General features: G+C 42.1%; 1 protein-coding gene across 37 annotated transcripts in view; it reads left to right on the top strand.

Moving 5' to 3' along the window:
* The window catches only part of LOC126567709 (dystonin), a 168,265-nt gene that overhangs the window by 63,031 nt on the left and 78,839 nt on the right, over positions 1 to 26,395 (top strand). For 30 of the 37 annotated variants that reach the window (XM_050223971.1, XM_050223952.1, XM_050223967.1 and 27 more), the window contains exons 1-4: positions 3,790 to 4,307; positions 11,256 to 11,317; positions 26,050 to 26,139; positions 26,211 to 26,381. In XM_050223971.1, the coding sequence (XP_050079928.1) occupies positions 3,815 to 4,307; positions 11,256 to 11,317; positions 26,050 to 26,139; positions 26,211 to 26,381 (816 nt within the window). In that variant the 5' untranslated portion in view covers positions 3,790 to 3,814. Of the gene's footprint in view, positions 1 to 3,789; positions 4,308 to 11,255; positions 11,318 to 26,049; positions 26,140 to 26,210; positions 26,382 to 26,395 lie in introns of those variants that run through there. The other 7 variants (XM_050223960.1, XM_050223961.1, XM_050223956.1 and 4 more) reach the window with 1 other exon arrangement.

Raw genomic sequence — 26,395 nt, 5'->3', positions numbered from 1 at the left:
CGTTGGATAACCGTTGTTCGATCCAATCTTTCTCCAAAGCTGTGCTTGTGTGGCTCTCTGGTGACCCAAACTGATCGTTTCGCTTCTTCTTTTATAAATCGTTATGCAACCGCATGTTTTTTTTTCTTGTTTTACCTTTCAACTTCCTTTGTTTTTCTCGTGCGCGGGGGTTTCGCGTTTTTTTCCGTGAAAAACGTTTTCAAACTCCCTTTCATTTTGGGTAGATAGAAAAAGAAAAAGAAGGACTTTTTCATTGCAGACTGCATGGAACCATGAACGGGAGGTTGCACAAAATGGATGGATGAATTATGGATGATTTTTGTGGGTCCTATCTCCATCCATTTTCGCACCCCACACGAGGTTTAAGGTGATGAAGTTTGTAATTGTGTTCCGGTCGTTTCGGTTCGGAAGGAAAAAGTAATTTGCAGCTTTATTGTGACTCCCGGCAACAACAAAAATGTGTGGGATATATGTGTAACATAAGAGTTTTGAAGTCTGTTTTGGGTGCAGTGGGCTTTCCTCTTCAGAAAGAGACTGCTACTGCTGGTAGAAGTACGTGAGCTAGTATTGCGAAATGCAATGATGTAAAGTTGGTTCCGTTCGATTAAGCCCAAACCCGGTGATCAGTGATTATGATGTTACTGTTACCGTGTGGTCATCTTTATTAAAGTTTTATCTCTCATTTTGAACGAAACAGGTGTGTTGGACTTGTTTTTTTAGAGTGGAGCCTTTCCTGCTTAATATGCTCTTGTTTTGGATCGTGTTTCAACCAATCAGCGAATGCCGGAGTTGTCCCCTGCTGAAAATTCAAATGTGATAAAAATGCAAATTTAATCGACACCGATTGCCACATTTATTGGCGTTTAATTACGATCATCGCGGGGATTTGTGAGTCGGACGCGCGGACACGATCGATGATCGAGTTGGTAGTTTTGGGAACGTTGGGAAGAAATAATGTAAGGCAAGACAGACAGCAAGAAGTTAGGGTTAAATTGTTGCGTTCGTGGCCACTTGTTCATAAAAAGCAAATGCTTCAAGTCACCGAAAAAAGCGACAATATTTATTGATGTTTTTCTTTCCCTTGGCAGCTTTGTTGTTCTGCGATTCTGCTTCTCTGCCGTTGAGAACCGTTGGAGACGATTAAAGAATCCGGTTCTATTAAAGTCTTGCAGCTCGGTAACTGCTCAAAAACGGTCCGATTATGCAAATCGACTGGAAAACGATTCAAACGGAAAACGACGAGTGATTCAAGCAAATGGTCGCTAAATTTGGTGATTTGTGAAAAGAGAGAGAAGTCTTTGAAGTAAAGAAAATTCGTAAAGGAGTGATAATTTTGTTTAATGCATTGCAAACGTGAAATAATTGAAATTGTTTGAGCAATAGCTGCTGTATGAGGAAGTTCGATATGAAACTGTTTGCCGCGAACGTCACTTTTATGCTGCTAATGAGCAAAGTGCGCCAGATTGTCGGTATTCAATGCTCAAGCTAATGAGATCGTTGGTTGCCATGAAACACGAGGAAGTGTCATTAAAGTAAGGTAGAGCCCTATATTACTCCGGAATATGACCTGGAAAGCAGCAGGTAGATTTGCACCGAAAAATTGTATGTTTAAAATCAGTGAAAATATTCGATTTTATTGTTGAAAAATATGTTAATGTGTTAAAATAAAAGGCAAATATGATCTTTTTATTCAGAACTTGTTTATTTAGTTCCACTATTAACATATGTGGCAATATCTCGATCGTTTATAAAAAAACAACATTGCAATTATTGTAAAATATTTCTGACGTACCTGACATAAAGAATGGAACTGTGGCGCATAGAATCGCTCAAAAGCATTAAAAATTCTGAATCATAAATTAGAAGTTCTCCGTAACAAACCAAACCTCATTTCTACCAACCATTAGGTTCCAAGAATTGCCAGCAGCTTTTAAAAAAAAAAGAAATTCAAGGCACCTCCGCCTGAGATACATTAAGCCTTGCTGCAGGGTGTACCTGTTGGATGTTTGGGTGCCCATAGCTCGTGGGCCTTTCCATAAGATATTATTTCGCATGTTTGCGTTCCAGAATGCGTCTTCCCCTGGTGTTTGTGTGTCCGTTTGGTAAGGGGATTTCATGCCAACCTCAATGGCAAAAGAAGAGTACCACTTTGCAAACTCTGGACACAAGGAATTCTTTCATATTCCCTTCTGTACACCGTCTTCGTTTTACGCGCGCGGGAACAGCCCAACAGTTTTATTGTTGTTGCTGAAATGGCTAAACCCAAGTGTGGACTTGCGAGATTGCGGACTCGTTGGCGGACTCGAGAAGATATCTCCTGCGGGAAGACTTGCTTTTGATGCGCTTATGCGGTCGCCTGCGAGCGGTGGTGAACTTTGAGCGAATCTCAGCAACAGAAAAAGGGGTTTTTGCATGGCGAGGCGTTCTTCCTGTTTGGTTCAGAGAGGACGGTTAATGTTGCGCCGAAGACACGCAGCGAAAGTGGTGACCTGGATGGGTGGACGGATGGTCGCGGAGATGTTTGTTGCCCGTTTCCTTGATGCCAGCTTTTTCATGGTTCGTAAAACCGGTTTTTGGGTGTCGCGAGAAGGTTTCGCAGTAGGGCTCCATTCCTGGGCTTGTGGAATGGTATGCGGTATAGCAAACTGGTGCTAGCAATGCTTAAAAGACGTGTGTTAGGAAGCGATTAGAAACGCAAAATTCCATGCTAAAAATGGCACAAATACTGGAGAGTGACATTAAATAATATTCAAATTCGAATGAAAAAGATTGTGATTTTTTATGAAATCAACTTGCCACCAAGCAATATGTGCTAATCGTTTAGGGACTATACTTAGCATAAATTTAAAAGTGTAAAGAGTTGCAGTTAAAATCGTGTAAAGTTACTGTTATACAGCGAAGTTTTTATGTGTTTTTAAATTAATTTATAGTGTAAAAAAAAATGTGTAAATCCATTTAGCAAGTGTTTCATTCTCCTTGTGTTTCTTGTTCTCAGTAGAAACGAAAGCATATCGATCGAAAAAAAAGCACCGGCGCGCAGCATATCGTTGTGAGTGGGAAAAAACATTTTCTGTTCAAGAAAATTATCAGCAATGAATGCATGAAAGTGAAAAGTGAGGAGCTATCTAAAGCCTGTGTGTAAAAGTTTGGTGAGAATACCGTAAGCGAAAAAAAGGATGAATAATTTCGACACAGAAATCTAATTTCATCGTAATCATCGTATTCAGTGTTGGAAAAAGTGCAACAAATCGCGAAAAGTAATTGCCCAACTTTAGATTCTCTTTAATTGAATTCCTCCGGGAGTGCTCCCTCGAACGACGACGACGCGAATCGAAGCGAGTGCGAGTTCGCGTGTGAAAAAAGTGTTTTTCTTATATAGTGTGTTTAATTTTATACCATTAATATTCAACGAAAGTGCCATTAACAACCACAGCAACTGCAACAATCTTCAACATCTAATCACGCGCAGCAAGGCGAAGCTTCAAGTAATAAACCACCATCAACAGTATATTATACGTTCGCTTGTTTTACATCGCTTAACACTACTTACCAACAACAACGCGTCTTAAGGTATAAAATATAAACCACAAACAAAACGTAATCAATAATAAGCTTCGACCGATGTAAAACAAGTTACAAATAATCGACAAAACAATAACAACGAATAAAAGCAAGAGAGCAAAAAAAAAAAACGAAACGAAAAGAAGCGATACTTAACGAAAGCGAAAAGCGCAAAAAACCGCACGACGAAAGCATAACAGCGCATCGTTTGGAGTAGTCGCAACCGTGTCAACGGCAACATATTTCCGTCATCATGTCAACGCAATCATATTATAAGGATCGGCTCGGGTTCGATCCACGGGAGGCACTGTACGACAACAATAATGGAGAGGTGTCCCAGCAGCAACACCACACCAGCAGCAGCTCGACCAGCATCAACAACAATCACCACCATCATCAGCAGCAACAGCAGCAGCAGCAGTACCATCAAACGATCACGACAACCACGACGCACCGGCACAGCATCGGTGGTAGTGGTGGCGTTGCCAGCAGCGGTGGAACAATAGTAGGCAAGCATCACCACTACTACAACAATGGTGGCGGTGGTGGCAGCCCCGGACCGGGCAATGGTAGCGCCGGCAGCCCGCACAACGGCAGCAGCCACCATCACAACAATGGCGAATACTACCATACGACGCCGGCCAAACGTCACCGTCAGTCGTTTACGGCGACGTCACCGGCGACCGGATCGACGCTAAACGTTACCAGCCAGGGCGGCTACGAGGATGCGCTGACCCAGTTTAAAGGTACCGAATTGATGACGATATGGGAACATTTTGTTTGGGATATTATAGGTATGTCTGGACGGGGTTGGCGAGGACCCCGGGTTCCAATGCGTGCGTGTGTTTGGTAAGCTCAGTGTGTGTCCCGTGTGCGTGTTTTTTTTAAACCTGTGCATGTGCAGCCGAGATTAATGTCCTTTTTCTTTGTCATCTGGACCGAAGATCGAAGGATTGTGTAAACTTCCTGCACGAAGCTAACAGACAAAGCTCTGCCTCCACAAGACGCCCTTAATATTGCTGGTTTTATTCATCTCTCATTTGCGTATTTTTATTTGTTTTGCTTTTTGTCCGGTTTGCTTAATGTCCTTGATCCCGAAACATACATCCGTACTAAAACTTTGGAATAAAGTTGTGTTGAGCATGGACGAAGGTAACCGTGGGATACAAAACTAGCTCGGCTGAAGTTTGGCAAACAACGAAAGGGAGGAAATCATGTAGAGTCAAAGAAAAACCACGACATCCTGTTTGTAGAGGCATTACAGGGGAAGATAATTCCAGAGTTCTTATTGTTCAAATATGGCGTTTCGTTAAGATATTTGATCTTTGTAGTTTTGATTTGTAGGTTTTTCTTGAAGTAAGTGAAGCACACTTATCACATTGTATTCAAGTTAATTTCGCAGTTTTATCAAGGTTTTGAAAGTATTTTCCTTTTACTGTAGATTTACTTTCATTTGGAATAGTGATGGGAAGGTTAATTTTTTCGGAAAAACAATGGAATCTATTTTTGGGGCCACACTTCCGGTGCGCCACCAAAAGGATAAGAGCCTAGTAGGTTCTTAGAACAATCTTTAATTAAAAATTAAAAAATGGATTAGCGGAAGCATCTCTCGTGCAGTAATTGTTAGTTTAGTCTTTTCGAATTAGTGGTGAACGACGTTCTCATCCTTTTTTCGAATATACAACAATATCGTGGATCAAAGACAGAGTAACTCAAAGTTTCCACAATAATTTTGTTTTTGGCATATCCTTCCTTCATAAAATAAACAGAACAACCCCTAGCATTCACGTTCCCTACATTTGAGCGTTGCTTTCGTTTTGATATAGTGCGACTTATACAGGAACAAACAAATTTTATTGATACAAGCTTCCAACTGGGTCACTATTAAGGTAAATTTAAGTTGAAAAATCCCTTAACTGTGGTTATTAAAGCAATTTTATCAATAGGGAAGTTAAATTGCTCGCTTTTATATTCTGTATGTAGGAGCTAAGAACCTATATTGTGATTTTATTTGAACCTAAGATTCGTTAGATTCATGTAATGAACAGTACGAAATCTACTAGCTCCCGAACTAAATTCCCATCACTACCTTTTGGACCTTTCTGTGCCTTTGTCGTCTGGATGATACCAATAAGGCATGCAATATGTTTTTTCTGTTATTTTCCTTTTCGCTTCTGCATAGTTTTTCAAATTTTTTATGTTTTTTCTTCGACGAAAATCGTTTAAATGCGTAAAAATAATGTTTATTGCTGTTTGTCGTTTTTTCTAATTTTATTGTTATGTTTCATAAATTTGATGTTCGTTTTTACTAACTCAGCAACTTTTAATGTGGAATGAGCTTCATTCTTGACCCAAATTTAAATACGATTATTTTGTTATGGTAGTCAGGAACTGTTTTTTGTATCTCTCTCTCCACACCACCGTCTGCAAGACGTTGTCTTTCGATAATGGAAAAGTGTCTGATTTATCACCAAAAAGCCTTCAGTGCGTGTGGGATCGTTTTTGCGCTCACTCGCTCCTCTTTGTTGTCTACATTCCTGCATATACCTTTGTCGACGGGACGTTTGGAGGTGTCTTTAATTACGATTCGTGCCATTCAATGCCGATTGTTTTGCAAAGCGGAACTATATTGCACCTCTTAGTCACGTTCCCGTGATAATTCTGTCCACAATTTACGCGTTTACCATATTTTTTCCTCACATGCTTTAGGCTAATGAAGTAAAGAAAGGATTGGTCAGTGGGACAAAGCGAATTCTCATTGCAACGCTGCTAAAATGGGTGCAAAATCTTCAGGTGACCGAAAGCTCGGTAAATGTACTGCATTTTACCATCTGTACTCTCTGTGGCACTTGGGTTTGGAGACTTTATCGGTAAATCACGTGCGTCAGCAGTATGCAATTGTGTTGTAGCTGTTGACGTCACAAAAACATTGTTTATCTGTCGCTGTGTTAAGCTACCCCCGCTGTCAGTGATTCGTCACCATGCACAGATTTGAACTTTGGGGCACAGATTTAGACTCTGCCATGAAGCAAATGAAACAATATCTGATACGGATGCTACTCTAGCTAGCGGGGGATAGTGCGGTCCCGTTTGATGTTGTAATCGTATTTGAAAGCTAATTACGACGCTGAATCTCTTTTATTTCGTTATCGTGATATTCATGATTGATTAGATTCGAGAAGGCTTTTATATTATTTTGTGTGTCTTCGTTTACTGCACTTAACCGGTGGAATCGCTTCCATGATCGTGCACTCACCGTGAGTTAAAGCGCACGCAGTAATGAGATATAATTGAATTAACAATTTCGCCCTGGTGGGAAGGGTGGTTCGCTTGGTTGAGGTAACGTCACGAAGAAGTTCCAAGATCCCGTGTTAGTGCCACCAATGAGTAATTCGCTTGCATATACACTCTGCGTTGTGTGTGTGTGTGTGTATGTTGTGGCACATACGCTAATGGAAACTTGGCCCGGATGACATTGACAGCAATTCAAATATTGGTATTTCCGTTTTGACTTACAAAAGCGTGTGCGCACGATTTCGGCTGTGGAAGAAGTGGTTGTATGTCCCAAGTGGGAGCAGGAGCGTAATTCTTCAATACGCCCAAAAACACTCCAAAGAAAGGAATGTTTTTTTTTTTTTTGGGTGGAGTAGTGGAGGTCTCTTGTTCCATTAAAGCATGCTTGTGGATTGGACTCTATTTTCTTGATAAGCGAGTTACAGTGCACAATGATTGATGATGGGGGGAGGTGGTTATAAAAACGGAAAAACTTGCGCTAAGAACCGATCAATCGTTCACCAATCAAACGCGCAAAACATGTTACATTTTCTAAAGCAGTCAAGATATCGGGACGAATAATCACTTGCACGTAAGATCGAACACTGACTGTCCACATTAGTCACTTGGCATTACGCCCAATTTGAGCTATCGGCACCACCACCCCGGAACGAGTGGCTGAGTAATCGGGAAAGCATAAACCCCGTCAAGTGGTTTAGTTCGTTGTAACACGCTTTTTATCAACATAGACGCGCCATCCGCGTTGCCATTCGACTCACGCACGATCTTTGATCGATCGATCGTACTTTTTTGACAACTAAGACATGTCATTTCGTAGGGAAGCTTGGAGTTTCTGTAGAGCTTGTTTAAAAAATTGTCACTTGTCAATTGTTCAATTTGCTTTTTGGGTTTCGCCTCGTATATGCGTGATTGTCATCGATATCGCGGGTGGAATGTTAAGCAAGGGTTGCGATGTTATTTATTTGTTAAATATAGATAGCTCTCTGGCGCCAATGATGGTTTTATTTTTACTCTTTTAAGGAGGAGTTGGGCTTTCCCACCATTAATACTGAAATTAATAATTTTGTTCACACTTTTTCTTTAAAATAAAGACAATCATTTTAGAATTATAATATTTTTGATATTTGTTTATGTACTGTAATCATCAGGTAAATCTTAATTTACCTTTTCGATGGATGAATGAACTGTGAAATTCGTTTAGTTACACACATACACATAGATAAACTCAATCCACTAGACAACTGCTCGTCGTCTGCTTGTCCACGATGGTTCCGTTTAATGACGAAAACCTCACATCATGCCCATCTGTTCTCCGGTCTATTCGCATATTTGCTGCCGTGAGCACACAAATATCCTTCACGCATACGAGACGCGCACACACCCCGTACGCTTTCGGTTGACCATTCATCCTGCCACGGTGGAAAGGAGCATCCAGCCAATCTCCGGTCACCCTAGGCGCAGCAGCCACCCACAGATTGATGGGTCTGTTTTTGATGGATTCCGGAACCGGTTTTGGTTGTGCGCGGCGTTCCGGTGAAGCCCTCACGACGACGACGACGACGACATGGTGGTAATTGAATTTGTGCGAATGCGAAAGAAAGGAAGAAAAAAAATCACCGACTCACTTCTTGGACTGGCCGTTGATTTATCTTTCCTGTGACGGTTCGTTGCCAAGATAGTGCTGACATCAGGGTAGGATTTTGATTAGACCTAGAGAGACTGGGAGGCGAGTTTTTCTTTGCTTACTTCTGCAATCGTACAAGATCACATGCGAATAGGAATTCCGCGATCCTAGAGGATAAGGAAAAAGGCTCCCTTTTGAGCATTGTTTCTCTTTTCAACTTCATTGACAACTATCGCGTATCGCTATGAGGTAGGATCTGGGTGAATGGTTTATTTTTAGAGCTGATGTTATGATCGAGATAGGTGAGGCAAAAAAAAAAAATGTTGGAAGAAAGCTTAGAAGCTTTCACTTGGAATATGTTTGGGGCAGGCGCAGATCATAGCTTATTATTAACGATTATTTATGTTCGAGAAGTGTTTGAGTAGAAAAGACTAATAAAATCAAATGACTCTAAGTCTTTTGATGAGGGACTTGAAATATTCAGTTCTTATTTCAGTTGTAAAAACCCATAATTGCAAATGTCTTTTGTTAAAGCACAATAATAAACTTCTGCATATCATTTGATATCAACTATTCATCATAATCAGCATTAAACTGTAAAGCTGAACGCAATAGCTAGACGAAAAGATGAAGATGACGGGGAGGATAGGGCTCGTGTCGAATGTTTGTAATGTTTCCGTTTCGTAAGGTCTTGTGTGGCGGGTTTCCTTTCATCCAGTCGTTGACAATCACCTCCAAGGCAACCGGCCTGTTAAGAAAGGGCCCGAGTGTTGGATAGAAGGGTGACGTTCCGTTTATAGGCAACTAGCTAAATTACCTTCGGAACCAGTGTGTTTATGCGGTTTGTGCGTTGAAGAAATACACAACACATTTCGTCAGTGATAACGCTTTTTTTTTCTTTCGAATGGATGGATCGAATGCTTCGAGCGCGTGAGGTGCAGCAAACTTATGCTAATGAGTGTCAAACATGTACATATGACGATAAAGCGAGACAGCGCGACTCACCAGGCCAAAGATACGCCGACGAATCGTGCAGAGCAGCAGCGGGCACACGCATTCCCTGATCCTTCTGTCTTAAAGCCCTTACGCTTAAGTGACAATGGAGGAAGTAAACAAATTTGTTCGTTTTATCGGCACTATCGGGGCACAGCTGGTGGGCGCAGATGGAAAGAAACCGGTGCGCGAAGCACAGGCCGGCGCACGCTGGTAGGTGTCTTTTTTGTCACTTTTTCTGGACCTTGAAAAGTTGGATTGTGAGTTGTTTGGTGCTGAATTGTACGATACCTCACGTTACTACTATCTGCTTACAATACACTGTGAAGCGAAATCGTAATTCATAATGAAGCAGCATAATGGGTACAGGGTTGGAATACCTTCGCGACTGCTCAGCCCTTTCTTAAGGGGCGTTAGAAGATGCCGGGAGTGGTAAGAAAAAAATATTGGAAAAAGAGTAGCTAACAGAAGTTGTATTGAATTAAAAGTGAATTTGCGTTCAACGGTTGACGGGTGTTGGGAGGGTGCTATAATAATAATTGCATTAATTTAGCTGTCAAAACATGGTTTGTGCCATTGAGTTATGATGGTCGACGACGGTTGAGTATTTTTAAGGGCATAATGTGAATGGGTAGGTCCAATGAGCATCACATTATGTAATTGAAGGGCGTTAACAATGTTGTAATGAAGTAACAAATGGTAATTTGCTTCAAATAATAAAATACAATAATTATGATGTTTTCTATATTTTTGATATGCAGAGATATATCTCGCATAAAGCTAGATGTCTAATATCATATGACATAAATATGTCAGCTGTCAAATTTGACAATCTATTATGCTTTAACTAGAAATATATTAGTTTTCATATTATACGATTTATTGCAATTTAAAAGTTTTAGTCAACACTTGTCCCGATTATCTAACATTCAGTTTAAACTCGTTTCAGTTTAATGATGATCAAACTTCATTTCCCTAATTACGAAGCTTTGCAATTTTGTAACTTGTTTGACATAATTTTCTTCCCGGTTTTGTGAAACCGGAAGCGTGACATTATTGCTTTCATTATTCCTCGTTTTCCTCTCCGTAAAACAACGCCACTATACAATCTATTACCGGTAGTCAACTACCGGGCTTCCTGGCGAAAGTGTATCTCTTTCGTCGTCGCGCAAATGAAACGGTCAGCGACAAACATTGCTGTCAATTATAATTTCCTTTTTCAATCAAATAAAACACGGACTAAAGCGGTGATTAAGATGTTCGATTTCGATTTTTCTGCTGGAACGCGGGAGCAGAGAGATGACGCAAAAGACAAACCAATTTGAACGAATTTCTGCACGATGGGGGGTTACAAGATCTCCAAACAGCCTGACAAGCCAACCGCCAAGAAATGCGTGTGTTCAGGTTGTTTTTTGGCGATCTTTTATCAATAAATCTGTCTAATAAACGGTTTTCTTGTTGTTTTTTTTCGTTCAGCATGCGCTCGTTGATTAAAATCGCAATTTATCATAATTAGATAAATGTACTAATATTTCATTCCTTTCTTTTCTCCCCATTGTACCACCCCCCCTTCGCCATCGATTCAACCGTTTGGATGAATTTTGAAAATGGCAAAAAAATTAATAACGTGAATCTAATGGAAACGAAACGGTTACGATCTTCTCTTCGGGTGGCGCCTTCTTCACCGTGGCTGGACACACAACTGCTTCGCTTCAACTGCTGCGATCGGCGACGTCAACGAACTTGCCCGCTTGCAACTGTCCCGCTGCTGATCCCGCAACAGATGAGCGAGATGCCATACAGAAGAAAACTTTCACAAAGTGGGTCAACAAACATCTGAAAAAGGTAAGACACGGACATGGCCAATTTCGTTGTTTTCGTAACGATTGAAAGACGACGATGATGATGATGATCGCCATCATCGTAATGATGCTGTCGAATGGGGCAGTGATCATTTCTATACTCTCATGATCGTTGGTACACACACACGATGTCCACCTACAGGAGTACACACACACGTGGGGGAGCATGGACACAGTTATTGCCTTTCACTCTCATTTCTTTGGGAATTCGCAACATTGGTTTACGTGTAGTTTCCCGGAGATGGAACTCGATGTCGTAGATTTATGATTTTGTTTCGGTTGTTGGAGTTCTAGTTTTTATCTTTGAAAATGTGTTTCAGCAATTGGTAATAGTTTCTACACTGTATTTAACTCATGGATCTTTCTATATTGAAAGTTAAGAACATGTCATACGGTATAGGAAGCTAAAAAGGGTGCTAAATTTTTTTTCCAGTTTAATATTACTTTAGATACAGAAAAAAGGGCGTCAGTAGAAAGAAAAGACATCAGTGGAGTGTCTTTTAAATAAGTTTGTAAATTTTTTTAAAATATTTGGAATTCCATCATAGAAAACAAAAACTCACTGAGATCGTACATGAGGGACCTTCATACCGCTTAAGCATCTTAGACATGAATTGGTATGCAAGCTGAAGTGAATTTTCGTCTCATTTAAGTCTCATGATAGCTAGTTTTGGATTCCATTTTTCAAGGAACATTGATCAAAATTCATGAAGCAGTGCTACCAGAAAACAAGGCTTGTCCGTTGCCGTATTTGGAACACCCAGGCGTTGGAGCAATTAAATGAACCACCCCGGGCTCCACAATGGGCTCATGATTAATCGATGCTCGTTGTTTTCTCGAGATATTCTCTTCGTCTGAAAGATGTGATGCATCCAAGCCGTCTAACGCTTGGTAGAGGAATGTAGGTCGCGAGTTTATTGTGAAGCAGGAAGCAAACCTGGTACAAATCACAACAATTGTGCTGCTGGAAGCGTGTTGTAGAACTTCTTCGGACTGAAGAACCCCGCGCAGCGTCTGTGCGGGACAATGTTGAGACAGTCTGTGTTAAGCTTGCTTAATTGGGAGTGTCGGTTCAATCAATGCTTCAATGGAGATTTATTCGTTGCCGGTCATTCACGAGGCACTCATGCAGGAAGGTCAGTAGGGACTGTTGTATAAAGCTTTGTGCTCTCTAGTGCACGCCAGACTTTATTTTCGACGAGGTTTTGTTTTGTTAGATTGGAGGGATTCTTTTGAGTAAATGAAAGGTTTGAAATGAAAATTCCCACTGTTTGCTGAAATTTAGCACTGGAAGGACTTTCTCGCATCGGCCATTTCTGTTTCGTTTGGTTGAATTTTGTGTCGTGTGGGTTAAGCCGCCTGTAACACATAACAATTTACTCTCCACAGTGGTTGTCCAGCCTTACCGATCATGGACCGATCATGATATCGCAACATTTTTACTCCCTCGACTGCCTCCCTCCTTGGCGGATTCGATTAAAGAAACCGCCCGCTTAAGCAAAAAGCGTGTTGAAGTCCGGTAGCTTGTGGCTACCAACGGCCACAGCAAGCACAACTCTCGGTCTCACTATCGGCCCCCAAGGCAATAAATCTTTAGCGGAACGTACCTACGCCACAAGAAACGTTGGCCGAGGTATGGAAAATCCGATACTGCAAAAATCATGGCCCTCGCTGGGCAAGGAATTAGGTCTTTTGTGGTAGGCTGTTTCGCGACTTGTTAAGTATGCAAGCCGTGCATCTCTGACTCATGTGAATGATTTACTCTTGGCTACGCTTGCTCTCGCCGTATGTGCGGGGAAACCTACACTCGCTGAGCACACTATAGAAAGCGTCGTCCCTTCGCGCCCGGTCTACGGTCGGGCTCAAGTTACGTTACGCATGTCTGATATGCGTATGATCTCTGTCGGCGCGCGTATGCGTGCTCTGATTTCCCCAAATGTGGATGTCTTACTGCGCGCACCATTGGTACGGAGCCTTCCCATGAGAGTGGGCTGTTTGTGGTGAAAGGCGACAAATTTAGTCATCGAAGGTAATCACTCTAGAGGCAAATGTCACTGCTTTGCAAATTGACAGATATCCAAAGGCCTATGACATGTAAATAGAAAACATGATAGTTCGTGTTGAATTGTTACTACCAGTTTAGTTAAAGTTGATAGGTCATACAATTAGTTTAGTAGAAGTTTAGTAGAAATTAACACAGATTGCGTTTTAGATCAAGACCCTTTTTTACAGGCGTGTTTATCGGCGCCCCCTGCAAAAAACGTGTCAAACAATAACTTTATGTCATCCAGCTCTGAGGTGTGTTTTAGTTGATGTGCTTAAAAAAAGCATGTTCAAATGAAACGGTTGTCTCGAGAGGCATGATTTATTTGACAATGGTTAGCAAGCTCATAAACGCTCACCGTCATACGCTATGAACACAGTCCCGGTAACGAAAATAGCACCATTCATGAAGGGTACAATCACGCCTTTGGGCTGTGGCTACTCGAAGGTGATCATCATTGTTGTAGAGTCAAATTATCAATTTGTATGCTAATTAAACGCATCTTGAATGTTTATGTATAAGTTGCTTTTAGTTGCCTAGCGTCCTTGAACCTCCTACAGTATGAAAAGATTGCAAACCTTAAGAGTGGTACAAAAAGTTTGCCGAAGAAAAGAATTTGATCTTTTGTCGTCCTATCGTGATGGAAATATGGTTACACAGCACCGCGAGCGCTAATGTATAAAATAAGTGTATATTAATGTGGGAACTCATTAGCAGACGGGTGTATGGTGGACGTTGTCTGCTTCACAGACTTACAAAACAGGATGCTCTGTAAATGGTTGACCCGAGCTGGTTTTCGAATAGATTCGATCAACCCAAGATGATGAGCAATTCGCGTGCAAATGGCGCCAGTTCGTCAATGGGTCAGATTGGGTCAGATTCGCTGAAACGATCAGCAGCCCCCAGACTGCTGTCCTCTACCAAACTTTGCTGTCCAACGTACATGTAGCGTCTGGACATAAATCTACCATCCTCCTGCTGAACTCGCCATGCCGCAGAAGAACGCGCGTGTGCTACGGAAGCTACCAAGCCCTGCTGACACACATTATCGTGCGTTGGTCGGCAGAGGGCGCGTACGTAATGTAATGACTTGTAAAAAAGTGATTTATAAGAAAAGTACGGACCGAGTGTGGAGGTAAGCGTCAAGAAGAAGAAGGTCACACTATAAAAGAGAAGCGTCGCCGGCCGTGTGCAATAAAAAACGCATACCAGGCCAAGAAGTCACTGGCAAACAAAACAACTCCCTCTTATTTCGATGTCATTCCCTCCCGGGATGGGTGCATTGGAGATGACCGACGGAGAGAGGTAGGTTTGGAGGTGACATTCCGCGATTTCGCGAACCATGGAGACTCACAGCACTACTAGCTACACCGATTCTTTATCCCCGTCGTTATACTCTTCTCCTGTTACTGTGACTTCCTCTCAGGCCTCTTGAAGGAGGGAGTTGAAGAGTTAATGAATGCAGTTTGTTATGCGTGCAGTTTGCTCTTGTGCGCCGCATTCATGTAACGGTCCGAAGGGTTTAGTACTGGTGATGATGAATCGATGTATTCGCAACACACTTTTGAGCTTTAGCGGCGACTAGGTCATTCGTTGGAGTGTTGGCGACTGTCGTGAAGCGGGAATAGGCGCGACTGCATCACTCAAGTGCTATAATTAAAAAGAATGCAGATTTTGAATGAAAACCAGGCGCTTGAGAAAACTTCGATAGACAGTGCTATAATTCCAAGATAGTGCTATAATCAAAATGGCGTAGAGCGATTGCTTCTTATCCCAATAAAGTGAAGTCAACTTGTGGGGTTCTCGAGGTACTAAAATGAAATATGAGACACTCGTTGTCAAGTAGAAAGCAAGGATTTATTCCACCACTTTAGAGTCTTATCCAGGCAAGCCTGAGTCACTGCTATGGTTTCACTTTTATTTACTTTCGTTTCCACGCCATTACATGACTCGAACGGCGGTGCAGTACAATGCCAGAGTGTACGCCTGTCAAGCGAGTTCTCCATTGCGTCTACCCTTGGATCCTTGGTTGGGGTAACATTCGATAAGGTGTGTTAGTATTGTGTGTGTGTGGATTTTTGGTCATTTCTTCCTTACAAGGTGGACACACAACTCTACAAGTAGCCGACGGCCGCCTTACTGTCTGTTCGGCTGTCTGGTCAGGCTGCTGCTTATGGCTCTCGCGCTGCGTTCGCCCTAGCTGGGAATCAATTTAAATTCCCGGTGGCCCTCGATATTTTATCATCTTAGTTTTTTGGGATTTGTTTTTCGGTGTTTTTTCTTTTTATTTCATACAATTCAAACCCATTTGCATACAATGGGACTTACGGTAAACGGACAGAGTGAGTAAGTGAGTGTATGTGTGATAAAAAAAAAATCTTTGTCCCTGGGCTTCGAAACCGCGAAGGTAGATCGGTTTTATGTCTGTTTTCTCACGACCGATGGTCATACGGGGGTCCGTTGTTGATGTTCGTTGCTGTATGGCCGAGAGATCCGGTTGGGTTCACGAAGTCTATGGTGGACTATGCTGCAAAAGTGATGGGTCTCATTACAAATTGGTAAATAAATTTTATGTAAAGCTATGACGTCACGTTGTTTGTCTATCTATTGTGCTCATTGATCTACTTACTTTACCAATTATTCTAAAAAAGCACGATCCCAAGATAATAAAGTAAGAGTATTAAGACGCTAATGTATCCATTTGAGTTTCATTAATTTTCCTTAATTTCCAATGTTGGTTCCTCAGCTCCTAATTAATTTTAAAACACCGGTGAAGGATGACTCTGCGGTCATCCAGTCATCTAATCAAGATTTGCTAATCACGGTTATTTAAAGGACGTGATCGTGATTAAGTTCAACTCCCTATCCTCCAGTCTGAAGATGTAGTTCTATTATCGGGAGAAATCCATCAAAATCTAAACGAAGACTAGTTTCCCTTTACACGCATCACTGGCTGACTGACAACCGTGTAAGCAGCGGGTGTCAAAACACTGCTTCTTTAACACTATGGACAGCGAACACGCTGAAGAAATTCACCCAAAAAGGTTGTATTTTGTGCGCTGAGGTGGATTGGATATCGAATGAGAGTGAAGCGGCTCGAACGATCGATGATCCGGCTGTTAACTTTTCATTAGTAGTCGGGTGTTGGAAATGTTCGCGAAAAACGTGAAATATGAATCGATGGAAAGGTTGTATTTTTTGTTGCTACTTCTGCCTCCGGTTCCGATTTGTAAGCCCCCCGGAACGTCATGGGAAGCCACAAACGAGCGAGCCGCATCCGATGCTACTTCACTAGTTCAATCGTACTTCCACTTTCGAGAGCTAGGCGAGCCCCGTTCCTAACGGTGTTGTGTCCACTCGATTTTCGTGCGGATGACGGGAGAAGAATATCATGCAGCGGCGATGAAACGACAGCTTAAACACTTATTTATCATCGACCGATCGATCACTTCGTTTGGCCTTGTTTCAACTCCGTTTCGCCGTAATGGTTCTGTCACGGATGCGGTATATCTTGCTCGGAGGCGAAAAAGAAAACTGTTTAGTTGTTGTTATCTTGCGGCCTGCTGTAGGGAGCGTGCGCTGCCTTTGACGATCACTTGGGATGCCGTTAGGAGGAAGATGCCCTTGGAATGTGGGAAAAGATGTTTTCGTGTAGCTAAAGTTTTGAATGAGCTCTTACCAGTTGAAGGAGCGGATTAAGGAGTGGATTTGGGTCATTTGAAAGGTACCGAGGTATGGTGTGTGTTCTAATTATTTTATTTCTTTACAATAATTTTAACACACCGGACGGGCTAAACATTGCATGCATTCATCGCAGCACATAAACAATAACCTCAAAATCAATTAGAAAAGTAAACCACAAGCTTGTGACGCGATGGGTCGGATGTGGCGCAATGCTATAAAAACAGGCTTTACTCGCTACCATTGGTGAAGCAAATTGGTTCTTCTATCAAATCAACCCCACTAGGTCGAGCACATCTATATTGATTACCGGTGGAGCATCTGGTACAGACCATAAAACTGGTACCACACCAAGCCGCATGATGCGCGTGGTGTTGTTGCCCGTCTACTACACTATTCTGGTTTGTCAGTTTTATCGTGTTGAGTTGGGGGCGCAACTACCGGTCGAGTAGCATGGCGTTTCAGTGCAATTATTGATTATTAAATTGAGTTATTGGTCGTAAATTGTGTTGTTTTATGATCACTGACCTTTGCTAGCAATCATCCGGTAAACCTGCGCTCTCCTCATGTTCTGAGATCTGCTGATGCGCCAGAGACTTCTCTTGAAGCTGCTTGCAATGTCAAGGGGTGTATGATACGTGACATAAGAGTGTTGATTAGTTGCGAGATGTTATTACTTAACGTGTAATATGTTTATTTATCACGTCGTTAAGGCAATCGAGCTTAAAACGAAATACGCCAAATGATTTTACAGGGACGTATAAACGAAGTTTAGCATTGAGGTTTCAACACTTTAGTACACAATTTACAAACTAACTCTCAGAACAGATCTGTTTCACTCTGCAAACAAATAGCGCTTTGGATGCTGAACGCAAAAAGCTAGCTGTAGAAGCCGGTCATCATTGTTGTAGTTGGATTGTTTGTGTGCGAAGTAGCGTGAGAATTTGTGCAACAATCTGGTAATTTTGCTAGCTCCGGTTAATGATGGCGGATAGATCCTAAGAGACCACTTTGTAGCCACGTGCCTTTGCGTACCGGCTTTCAGGCCAATTAGTGGGTAGTCTCGTGTGCATTTTGAACCACTTTCCTCTCGGAAGTTGCAGTGCATTCCTAAGGGCGACAGGGCTGTAGCCTCCCCCTCGACGACGTGGCCAACCTAGACACATCGCCAAAAGTCGCTCGACTGTTTCGTGGTGTAGTGTAACAAGTCGTGGAGATTTGTGATTGGAACGAACGAACTCTCGTTCGGAAAAGGGCAAAACCAGAGCAAAACTGGTGCGCTACGATAAAACCGACCGGTTGCGAGGCGTCTGTGCACCGCGAGCTCTTCAACGAGCCGGCGTCATATCTGGGGTGGTGATGAGGCTTAACTTCAAGGCGGACCAGGAGAGCAGTCGGCCACATTGAGAAGATGGTATCACTTCGCGAAATACATTTTTCACTGAATCAGTTCCATTGTGTTTCCCTGTCTGTGCTGTGCCTGGTGCGGGGAGTAGTGCTGGAGTAGGTAGGTTAAGCTTTGGAACAGCAACAGGCAGGATTAATTGATTGTGGAGGTAACCATAGTGAGAAGCTTGCGCCATGTTTAATACTTCTCTTGATTTCTTTTTCGTTAGGAATGTTTCATAATAATCGTAGAGCGAGCGATGGTTGGGTTGCAATGTTGTGGATGGCTGTGGAATTGAAAATTTTTTCACGTTCGTACTAGAAGAAAGGTCACCGACGTCAAGAAGAAAGTGTTGGAGATCAAGTAACTCAGGTTCAGGTTATGTTGCCAAGTGCAAATAGACGAACGGACCAGAAGAGCAGAATTCCAACATTGTAGAACATCTGTTATAATCACTTTCATTGTCGTTTCATTCGGTTGGATGTAAAGAGCCGAGAGGATATGTTCTACATGCGCTTCTAGGAAAATTCCAGTGCGCTTTAATGGGTCAGACACGAAGATGGCTATCACCAGGCTGCTCGACACGACTTTCCTTAAAAGGATGCGGCTCTCGGCCGAGCCTGGTTGAGAGCGTAATACACTAGCGTTCCATGCTAACAACCCAATTAGCTGCAGGCGCGTCAACACTGGCCTGTCTCTCGGGCATGTGTATATGGTATACACCGACCCCGAACCTGCGCAATGTTCGACATTTATAAGCCGCGCCAAAAACAACCAACGGGGAAGGTTCTCGCTTACGCCCTTTAGCACCGGGGATGCCGGATCGATGTCGCGCCGACCAAACACAGAACGGAACGGAAAGGATTTAATTAAATCAGCGCATAACCAAGTACCTCTACGGACATATACACACGCACGCTCGCGCTTGGAACAACAACAAGCAGCTCGACAAAACACGTGTTATTGATTGTTTTGGACGTACGCGAACTAACCGTGTTTCTCGGGTGGGTTCGTTCTCGCCATTATTAAACGATCGATGTTTCACACCACACTTTACACTGGAACAGAACGTTTGCCTATATGGAGATATTATTCAAAGCCTTAGCCATATCGGGAGTGTGATTAGATGAGCACAGATGCATCTCCACCGTGTTAGAGGGATATGAAATCGATACTCCAAGTGTGACGCGCATTCTGTGTCGCCGATGGTCGTGGTGCGACACAATCTAACCGCAATATTTAATCGTAAAACATGATTGACAATCCGGCCGGCCTTTTACACCCCATATGTGCCGGGAGCACGATCGATTCCCTGGCGTTACTGTATTTAGTACCAATCTGCCCTAGAACGAAGCAGGTTTATGATGTGCCCTTTTTATAATTCATAGATTTAATCATTTTGAAGCAGTGAATCCGAGTCTACGTCGATCTAGTTTGGGCGCCCGGGTGCACCCACCAATGGGAGGAGCCTCTCGTAAAGTCGTGCGTCAGATGCACTTAAAAACGCGAAGGCGCCAGTAGTGCAGCGTCGCGTTGTCCCAAACGTATGTAATTGGAGCGGCACATAAATCTTGTCCTGCGATCTGCAACCGGCAGACCGGTTTTTCGCACTGCTGTTTTCGCCAATACATTTGTGTGATGCCTGTGACGGGGAGGTTAATTGTATGAATTATGAACTACGGGGAGCAAAAATGGCCTACCGAACGCGTAGTCGTCACTCGGTGAGAAATGTGCAACCGATGGTGTACAGAGCCGAAGAAGAAAAGGAAGCCAAAACTGCTCGTGAGGTGCATTAGCGTCCAGAAAGGAGTTAGCACGACCAACGGTAAACACTCAAATCCATCAAGCTTCGTTGCGTGAAACGAACAATTAATATCCATTTGGGGGATGATGGGGTGATTAAGAATGCGTGCTTCGTTGTGTTGAAGATGCGCCGGAAGCACTTTTGAAGGATGGTCCAGACGCGAGGGTGTCGTGCTGAATTGTCCCATAATCGATTGGACGTATCGTTTGAGTCGTGTAGAAGTGCACCATTTAATTCGCGCCAATAACTTCAATCCATAAATGTGCTGAGGGACCTCAGGGGACATGATTTGGCGTCGCGCGCACGTAACGTCTTTAGGGAAGTTTGTTGAGAATGCATGGAATGGTGTGACAGTTAGGGGTGGAATTGATAGTTGATTAATTCACTCGTAACGAATGGTAACGATCATCTGGGAGTTTTTCTTGTTTGTGGTGCTGGTTGGTGCAAGCGATGCAGAACGCACTCTAGATTTATAATTGCCTGTGACAGCTGCTCATTGACGTTTGATTGGGTGCGGCTGGGTTAATATCCTGTTATGAAGGAGCTGTAGATGTTGACTCGAGTTATCTTAATCAGGTTTTACGATTGTTTCTTGAATGCTGTTTTGCAGAGAAAATGGTTAATTTATTGCGAAAAATATACACGTCAGGATTGGGGTTCAAATCCCATCCGAATCGTTCACTAGTTTTGAGGAAAGACTATAGAACGTGGTATTAGCGAGTCTAGTACGCCATTTGATGAGCGCGCTTTTTGCTTGTTTACGATATAATTCATCACTTCTAGAAGATGGCCGAAATCTGCGGTTTTCCTTTCCGTTTTGAATATCATCTCTTGTTCCTGCGTTCCAGTGTGTAATGGAAACGCAAAAGAAACGGCTGAAGTACGTTAATGGATGGTTGGAGTTATAAAATATACCATCAATTCGTCACACAAACTCGCAAAACAAGAACCGCTTTTACCGTGCCGAGCAAATCCTGTGGATCAGTGTCGAAGCCTCAAACTCTCTGGTCCAAATTTAAGATACGGTAAGGACGGCATAGAGGTTGCCGGGAAAATGTGTTTACCACATTTTAACTCACTTTGTTGCGACCACGCTGTTTGGTAAGTAAATTGCATACATCTCGCAGCATGATGATGCCGATGAGGCGGTTTCGTCTCGCGGTACAATGACCTGCACGTGACACGGCGTTGTGTAGTCGAACGTGCACCATATGTCTGCCTTTCGGCCTGACCGTACGTACCGCTCATACCCACTGTGAGCTGCGTCTAACTGCACTTTGACGATGATGGATACATAGCTGCCCATATGACTACTGTGGCGGTGCACACTCACAGTCTGTTTTAGTTTATGCATTTTTGGGATGCAGTCGACTGTCTGGGTTGTGCGGAGCATTTGCTGCAGACCATCCCATTCGACTGTTCGCGGTAGAGCGTCTTTTGCAGGAAATGAAATCTATTTTTCGCCTTCATTATTTGCGCTCGAAGATGAATGCAACCGCACATAAACGTATGGCATTCATTATTGTAGTTGGAAATGGGACGCAGCAAATAAAAAGGGTTGGAGGAAAAGCGAGATTGGTTGGTTTGTCCGAAAGGTTGCGCTTTATGTGTCGTGAGTGCGCACAGATATGCAAAGTCGTTTGTTTTTGCATATGATGGCCTTAATGGGTTATGGGGAGAATGCAGTGACGTTGGTGTAGCCAATCTGGTGGCTGTTGGGATGCTTTAGAAAGTGAAGATCAAAGGGTAGAGGTCATAGTTCTAAAGGTTGATCCAATGATGGATTTTGCTTTGCAAATATTCAAAACATAAGAATTAATATTTTTTTCCTGTTCCATTCAAAGCGATCTTTTGCGCGTTCCAGGCTTTCCTTTTCAATTGATCATTATTTCAACAAAACGTCCATTGATCGCCAAATCGTTTCCGTTTTACTGGGTGAAAAATGAGAGCACATGCATCACGAACGGAATCCGCCGGAAACGGTTAAATCGTAAGAACGCGTATGTGCTATAAACATCCACGGCCGCATCTTTAGCGTCATCCAAATCCATTCCCGACATAAACGACGACATAAACAGCTCATGGTGAGACTTCATAGGCGTTCACCAAGAGGAGCGAGGCACAAAATATTTTTCGCGCTACGGCCAAAGGTTTTGCTTTGTCAGCTTCCAAATACACTCCGATGCTTCCGTAATCCGATGCGTTTCGTGTGTCATGTTGCAGCATGTACGCGTCTTGTCATTTAAAGCCATTAATTGCCCGAATGGGACAAGTCCTGCTTCTCTTACGAGTTATCTGAACTCTGTTTTTCATTGCTGGTGGCAGAAGTTTTGGATGGATTATATTTTGCTGTAATATAAAAACTGTTTGACAGTTTCCTGTTTGACACATCAAGGCTAATATTTTCAATATAATATCTAATCACTTTTTTCCATTCATAAAGTACGGGCCCTGGCTGTAATCCAATCACTATAATTCATACAGAACTCCCGGACAAGCTTTTAATTGAATTGATCATGAGCTTGCATCCGCCATCCTCCCTCTCTCTTTCTGATTCACCATCACCCAATGTTACTTTGATGTTTGGAACGTCATCCGATCATATTGCTTTACCCCTTTGTTCAAAGCCCCAACAGCAGCTTGCTTGGCCGGCCGAGCTAATCTGCTGGCGATGATGCCGGTTCCGTGTTGTGCTTTCATCGAACCACGGGAGTTAATCCTATCAGAAATCAATCGGGCAATCGTTCCGTTTGCGTAAACGAAATTAATGAACGTTTTACGCCATTACGCGGCTTTCGAGACTGTAGACGGTCTAAGGGTGTTTAGTGCATATGCGAATGTTTTTTTTTTTTTAATGTGTGTGTTGAACTCCAACACATCAATCACTGATCATCTCACTGTTGGGAGGTTAAACTTGATTTGAAGGTGCCTGGGAGTAAAGCGAAACTTGAAGCAGTATGTGCCAATCACCGTGACGGAGAATTCGGGCGTTGCAAAGCGGGTTGGGCTTTAATTTTACACATTTTAAAGTTGTTGGTAGGTTGAATGGGGGAGGTAACAATGAATCTGTGTAACCAATAGTTAAGGGAAAATATGTTGAGCCAAACTGCGATTTTTACCACAACAAACATTTATTAATCATTGTACAACGTCTAAGTAGTATGATTATTTTAAAAAATTCGCTCTATTTCTCTAAGCTTTTATATGTTTAGTTTTACAATTCAGTGACGTGAGATATTGAATTACCCCTATTTCCAACAGAAATACAATCGAATTGGTCAAGCTTTTCATTCCCTGATTTATTGATCGCTTCTCTCAGACCAGAAATACCCCTAGAGGGTATGCAATTGGATGTAGTTAGCCTTTTTTGCTGCGATTTCTAATCCACAGTGGCAATTGGCTTAACGTGCGCTCACTGGTATGCATTCCCCGGCTCGCTGCACGTTCAGCCGTGAGCATATTAACCTTTGACAGCGTGGTACGGTGGTACGGTAAAGTTTTCGCTTCCCTTCATTCGAGAAACCTTTACCGAGAAGGTTTCCCGTACGAGATCTGGTACGAGCAGGGCGGAAGCTGACGGTTTTCGGTGAAAGCTCAACCAATTAGGTATGCGAAATTGTGAAGATGCTCGTTTTGTGCTCGTTTGTGTCATGCCCCATGCTAACGATTGGCTTTGCGAGCGTATGTTGGGCGGTAATAAAAGAGCTCAGGTCAACCAACTGCGATGAATGAAGCTCGTAAGTGTTTGGATGCAATGTTGGATTGTGGGAATGTGTTTCGGAATCGTTTGATGACAGTTGATACCTTTTATGAAGTGAGTTGTAAGATCTCACGGAACTGAAGCAACAATCAATACTGGCAGCAGACAGTTTTCTTGCAACGCACAACACACATGCAAAAAGTGGAGATAAATAGGCAAGCAGCAATTTGATAAATGTCGCTGTGTGTCTATATAACTGGGCGAAACAGACGTAGATAAGTTTGGAATCGTGTTCCGCCTGCGCACCTTCTTTCATGTTGTGTGCGTTTTGGCACGGTAGTTACCTTCAACGACCTTGTCCGTGGGTTGTCATCCGCAATGGCCGTTTGCTATCGGAAGGCACGAAGCGGCTGTTTGTAGAAGCGATACCGTGGCATATCTTATCAAAAGAAGGTAGGAAATAATCTTGTAGTCAGTTTCCGTTGAATTTGTCTTTTTACCTTTCAAAACTGTAAATGTGGAAGCAGTTAAAATTGCTTCGAAATTTTCATACAATTTCATAATTACAAATTTTGTTTTTTTTTTCATATTTACCTGAGAGCATTGTTAGTTCTGCGACATCGAGCGGGTGGTTTTCTTTACTCTCCAGATTGTTGTTCAATGTATTCTCTGTTCATGTGTTATCATGCTAAGTATTTCCCTTTTTGTTCTCCGTAACACACTCGTTATGTGTGCTTATTTGAAATATTTTTTTTTTCAATTATTTTTGAACAATTTTACGTACTTTATTTTTAATGTTCATCTATTTTACCCTTTTCTACCTCCCGTGCATTGTGCGATAAAGCATTGGAAATATTTAAAGGTATGCTTGATATCCATTTTGTCCTTGTTGTAGATTTGATCGAGTGTTGCTATTTGAATTTACCATGTTCGGTTGTAAAATTATTTTTTCATTGTTTTTATAGCAGATGCAGAAAAAAGCGTACAAATTTGTAAAATTTTCGTAATTTTAATGTGAAATTTAATTTAATTTTCATAGTAGTTGCTATATTTTATGTTCTTAATGTACTGGCAACTTATTACAAATTGGTTCTATATTGCTGCAATGTTGTCGCTGCTGCTACGCCTGCCTGCCTGCCCAGTTTGCTCAATTACTGAAACGAGTTATTTTCGTATTTCTACTTTTCTTCCGTCCTCCATTACAGACCTACACCCATTTACATGTTTGCGTAATCATCAACGGATTACCCTGTTGTCCGCCAGCTGTAAGTCGAAAGGATTCGTTTTCGTTTGCAATGTGAAGTAACCCAAATGTCGTTTGAATGTTGTTTTTGACTTCAACGAACTTTTTTTTTTCTTGGGTGGTTTTGATGTGTTACACCTTTTGAGTTTTTTTTTGTTGTTGTGTGGTTTGAAGTTGTTTTTACGTCCGACACTTTCGTTGTCTTCGAGTGCTGTTTGTTACTTTTCATATTTCGATTTGTTATACTTTCTTGTTATTAAACCATTTTTTATTGTTGAATTCTTGCACAATCTTTATTAATTTCTACCTTTTTCTGCTTCAAGTTTATTTTTTCTTAAAAGAAATCTTGAAAATAGTGTTATTATGTTTGTGCAAGGTTTTTTGCTTTATCAAGCTATGTGTTATTTTTATTATTTTTCAACATAAAAATAGAAGTTTGCTTATAGAACGAAAAATGATGAGATGGCATATTTCATAGAACTTCCTATAAATCTTGTGAAGCCTAGCTTTGTAGTTGATTTAATCCTTCTCTATGCTGATATAAAATTATCTAAAGCACTTCTTAGAAATCCTAGATCTGTTTACTATCTTTGGTGGCGATATAGACCACCCGTTACTCCGTGTTAAATATTAGACTTAATCTTGATTGGAAAATGATCCGACAAAATCTTTTCGTGATTTATTTGCTCTTTCTTCTACTCTTTTATTGCTTTCGTTGTCTTACTGTTGCATGTGTTTCGTAAAATACAGAACATAACATGTTGTCAGCCGGTTTAAAATGCAACGTAGCTCGATTTATTTTACCACGAAACTAATCTCTTTGCTTTATTGGATTATTTCTTCTGACATTCTTCAGGCCTCCCGTCGTGTTGATGACCTGTTCGAAGATCTGCGCGATGGACACAATCTTCTTTCTCTCTTGGAAGTATTATCTGGCGAACATCTTGTAAGTATGAGCAACAAACAATAGCTAAACAAAGTGTATACTAATGAAAAACATTTGCTTTTGTGTTACAGCCAAGGGAGAAAGGAAAAATGCGCTTCCACATGCTGCAGAACGCTCAGATGGCGCTGGATTTTCTGCGGTACAAAAAGATCAAATTAGTCAACATTCGGGCGGAGGACATCGTGGACGGCAATCCGAAGCTTACACTCGGTCTTATATGGACCATCATTCTGCACTTCCAGGTAGGTGATGGAAA

This window comes from Anopheles maculipalpis, chromosome 2RL, assembly GCF_943734695.1.
Source record: "Anopheles maculipalpis chromosome 2RL, idAnoMacuDA_375_x, whole genome shotgun sequence".
In the NCBI taxonomy this organism is placed as follows: Eukaryota; Metazoa; Arthropoda; class Insecta; order Diptera; family Culicidae; genus Anopheles; species Anopheles maculipalpis.
Note: the sequence above shows the minus strand (reverse complement) of the source record. Positions and strands in the feature narration are given on the sequence as shown.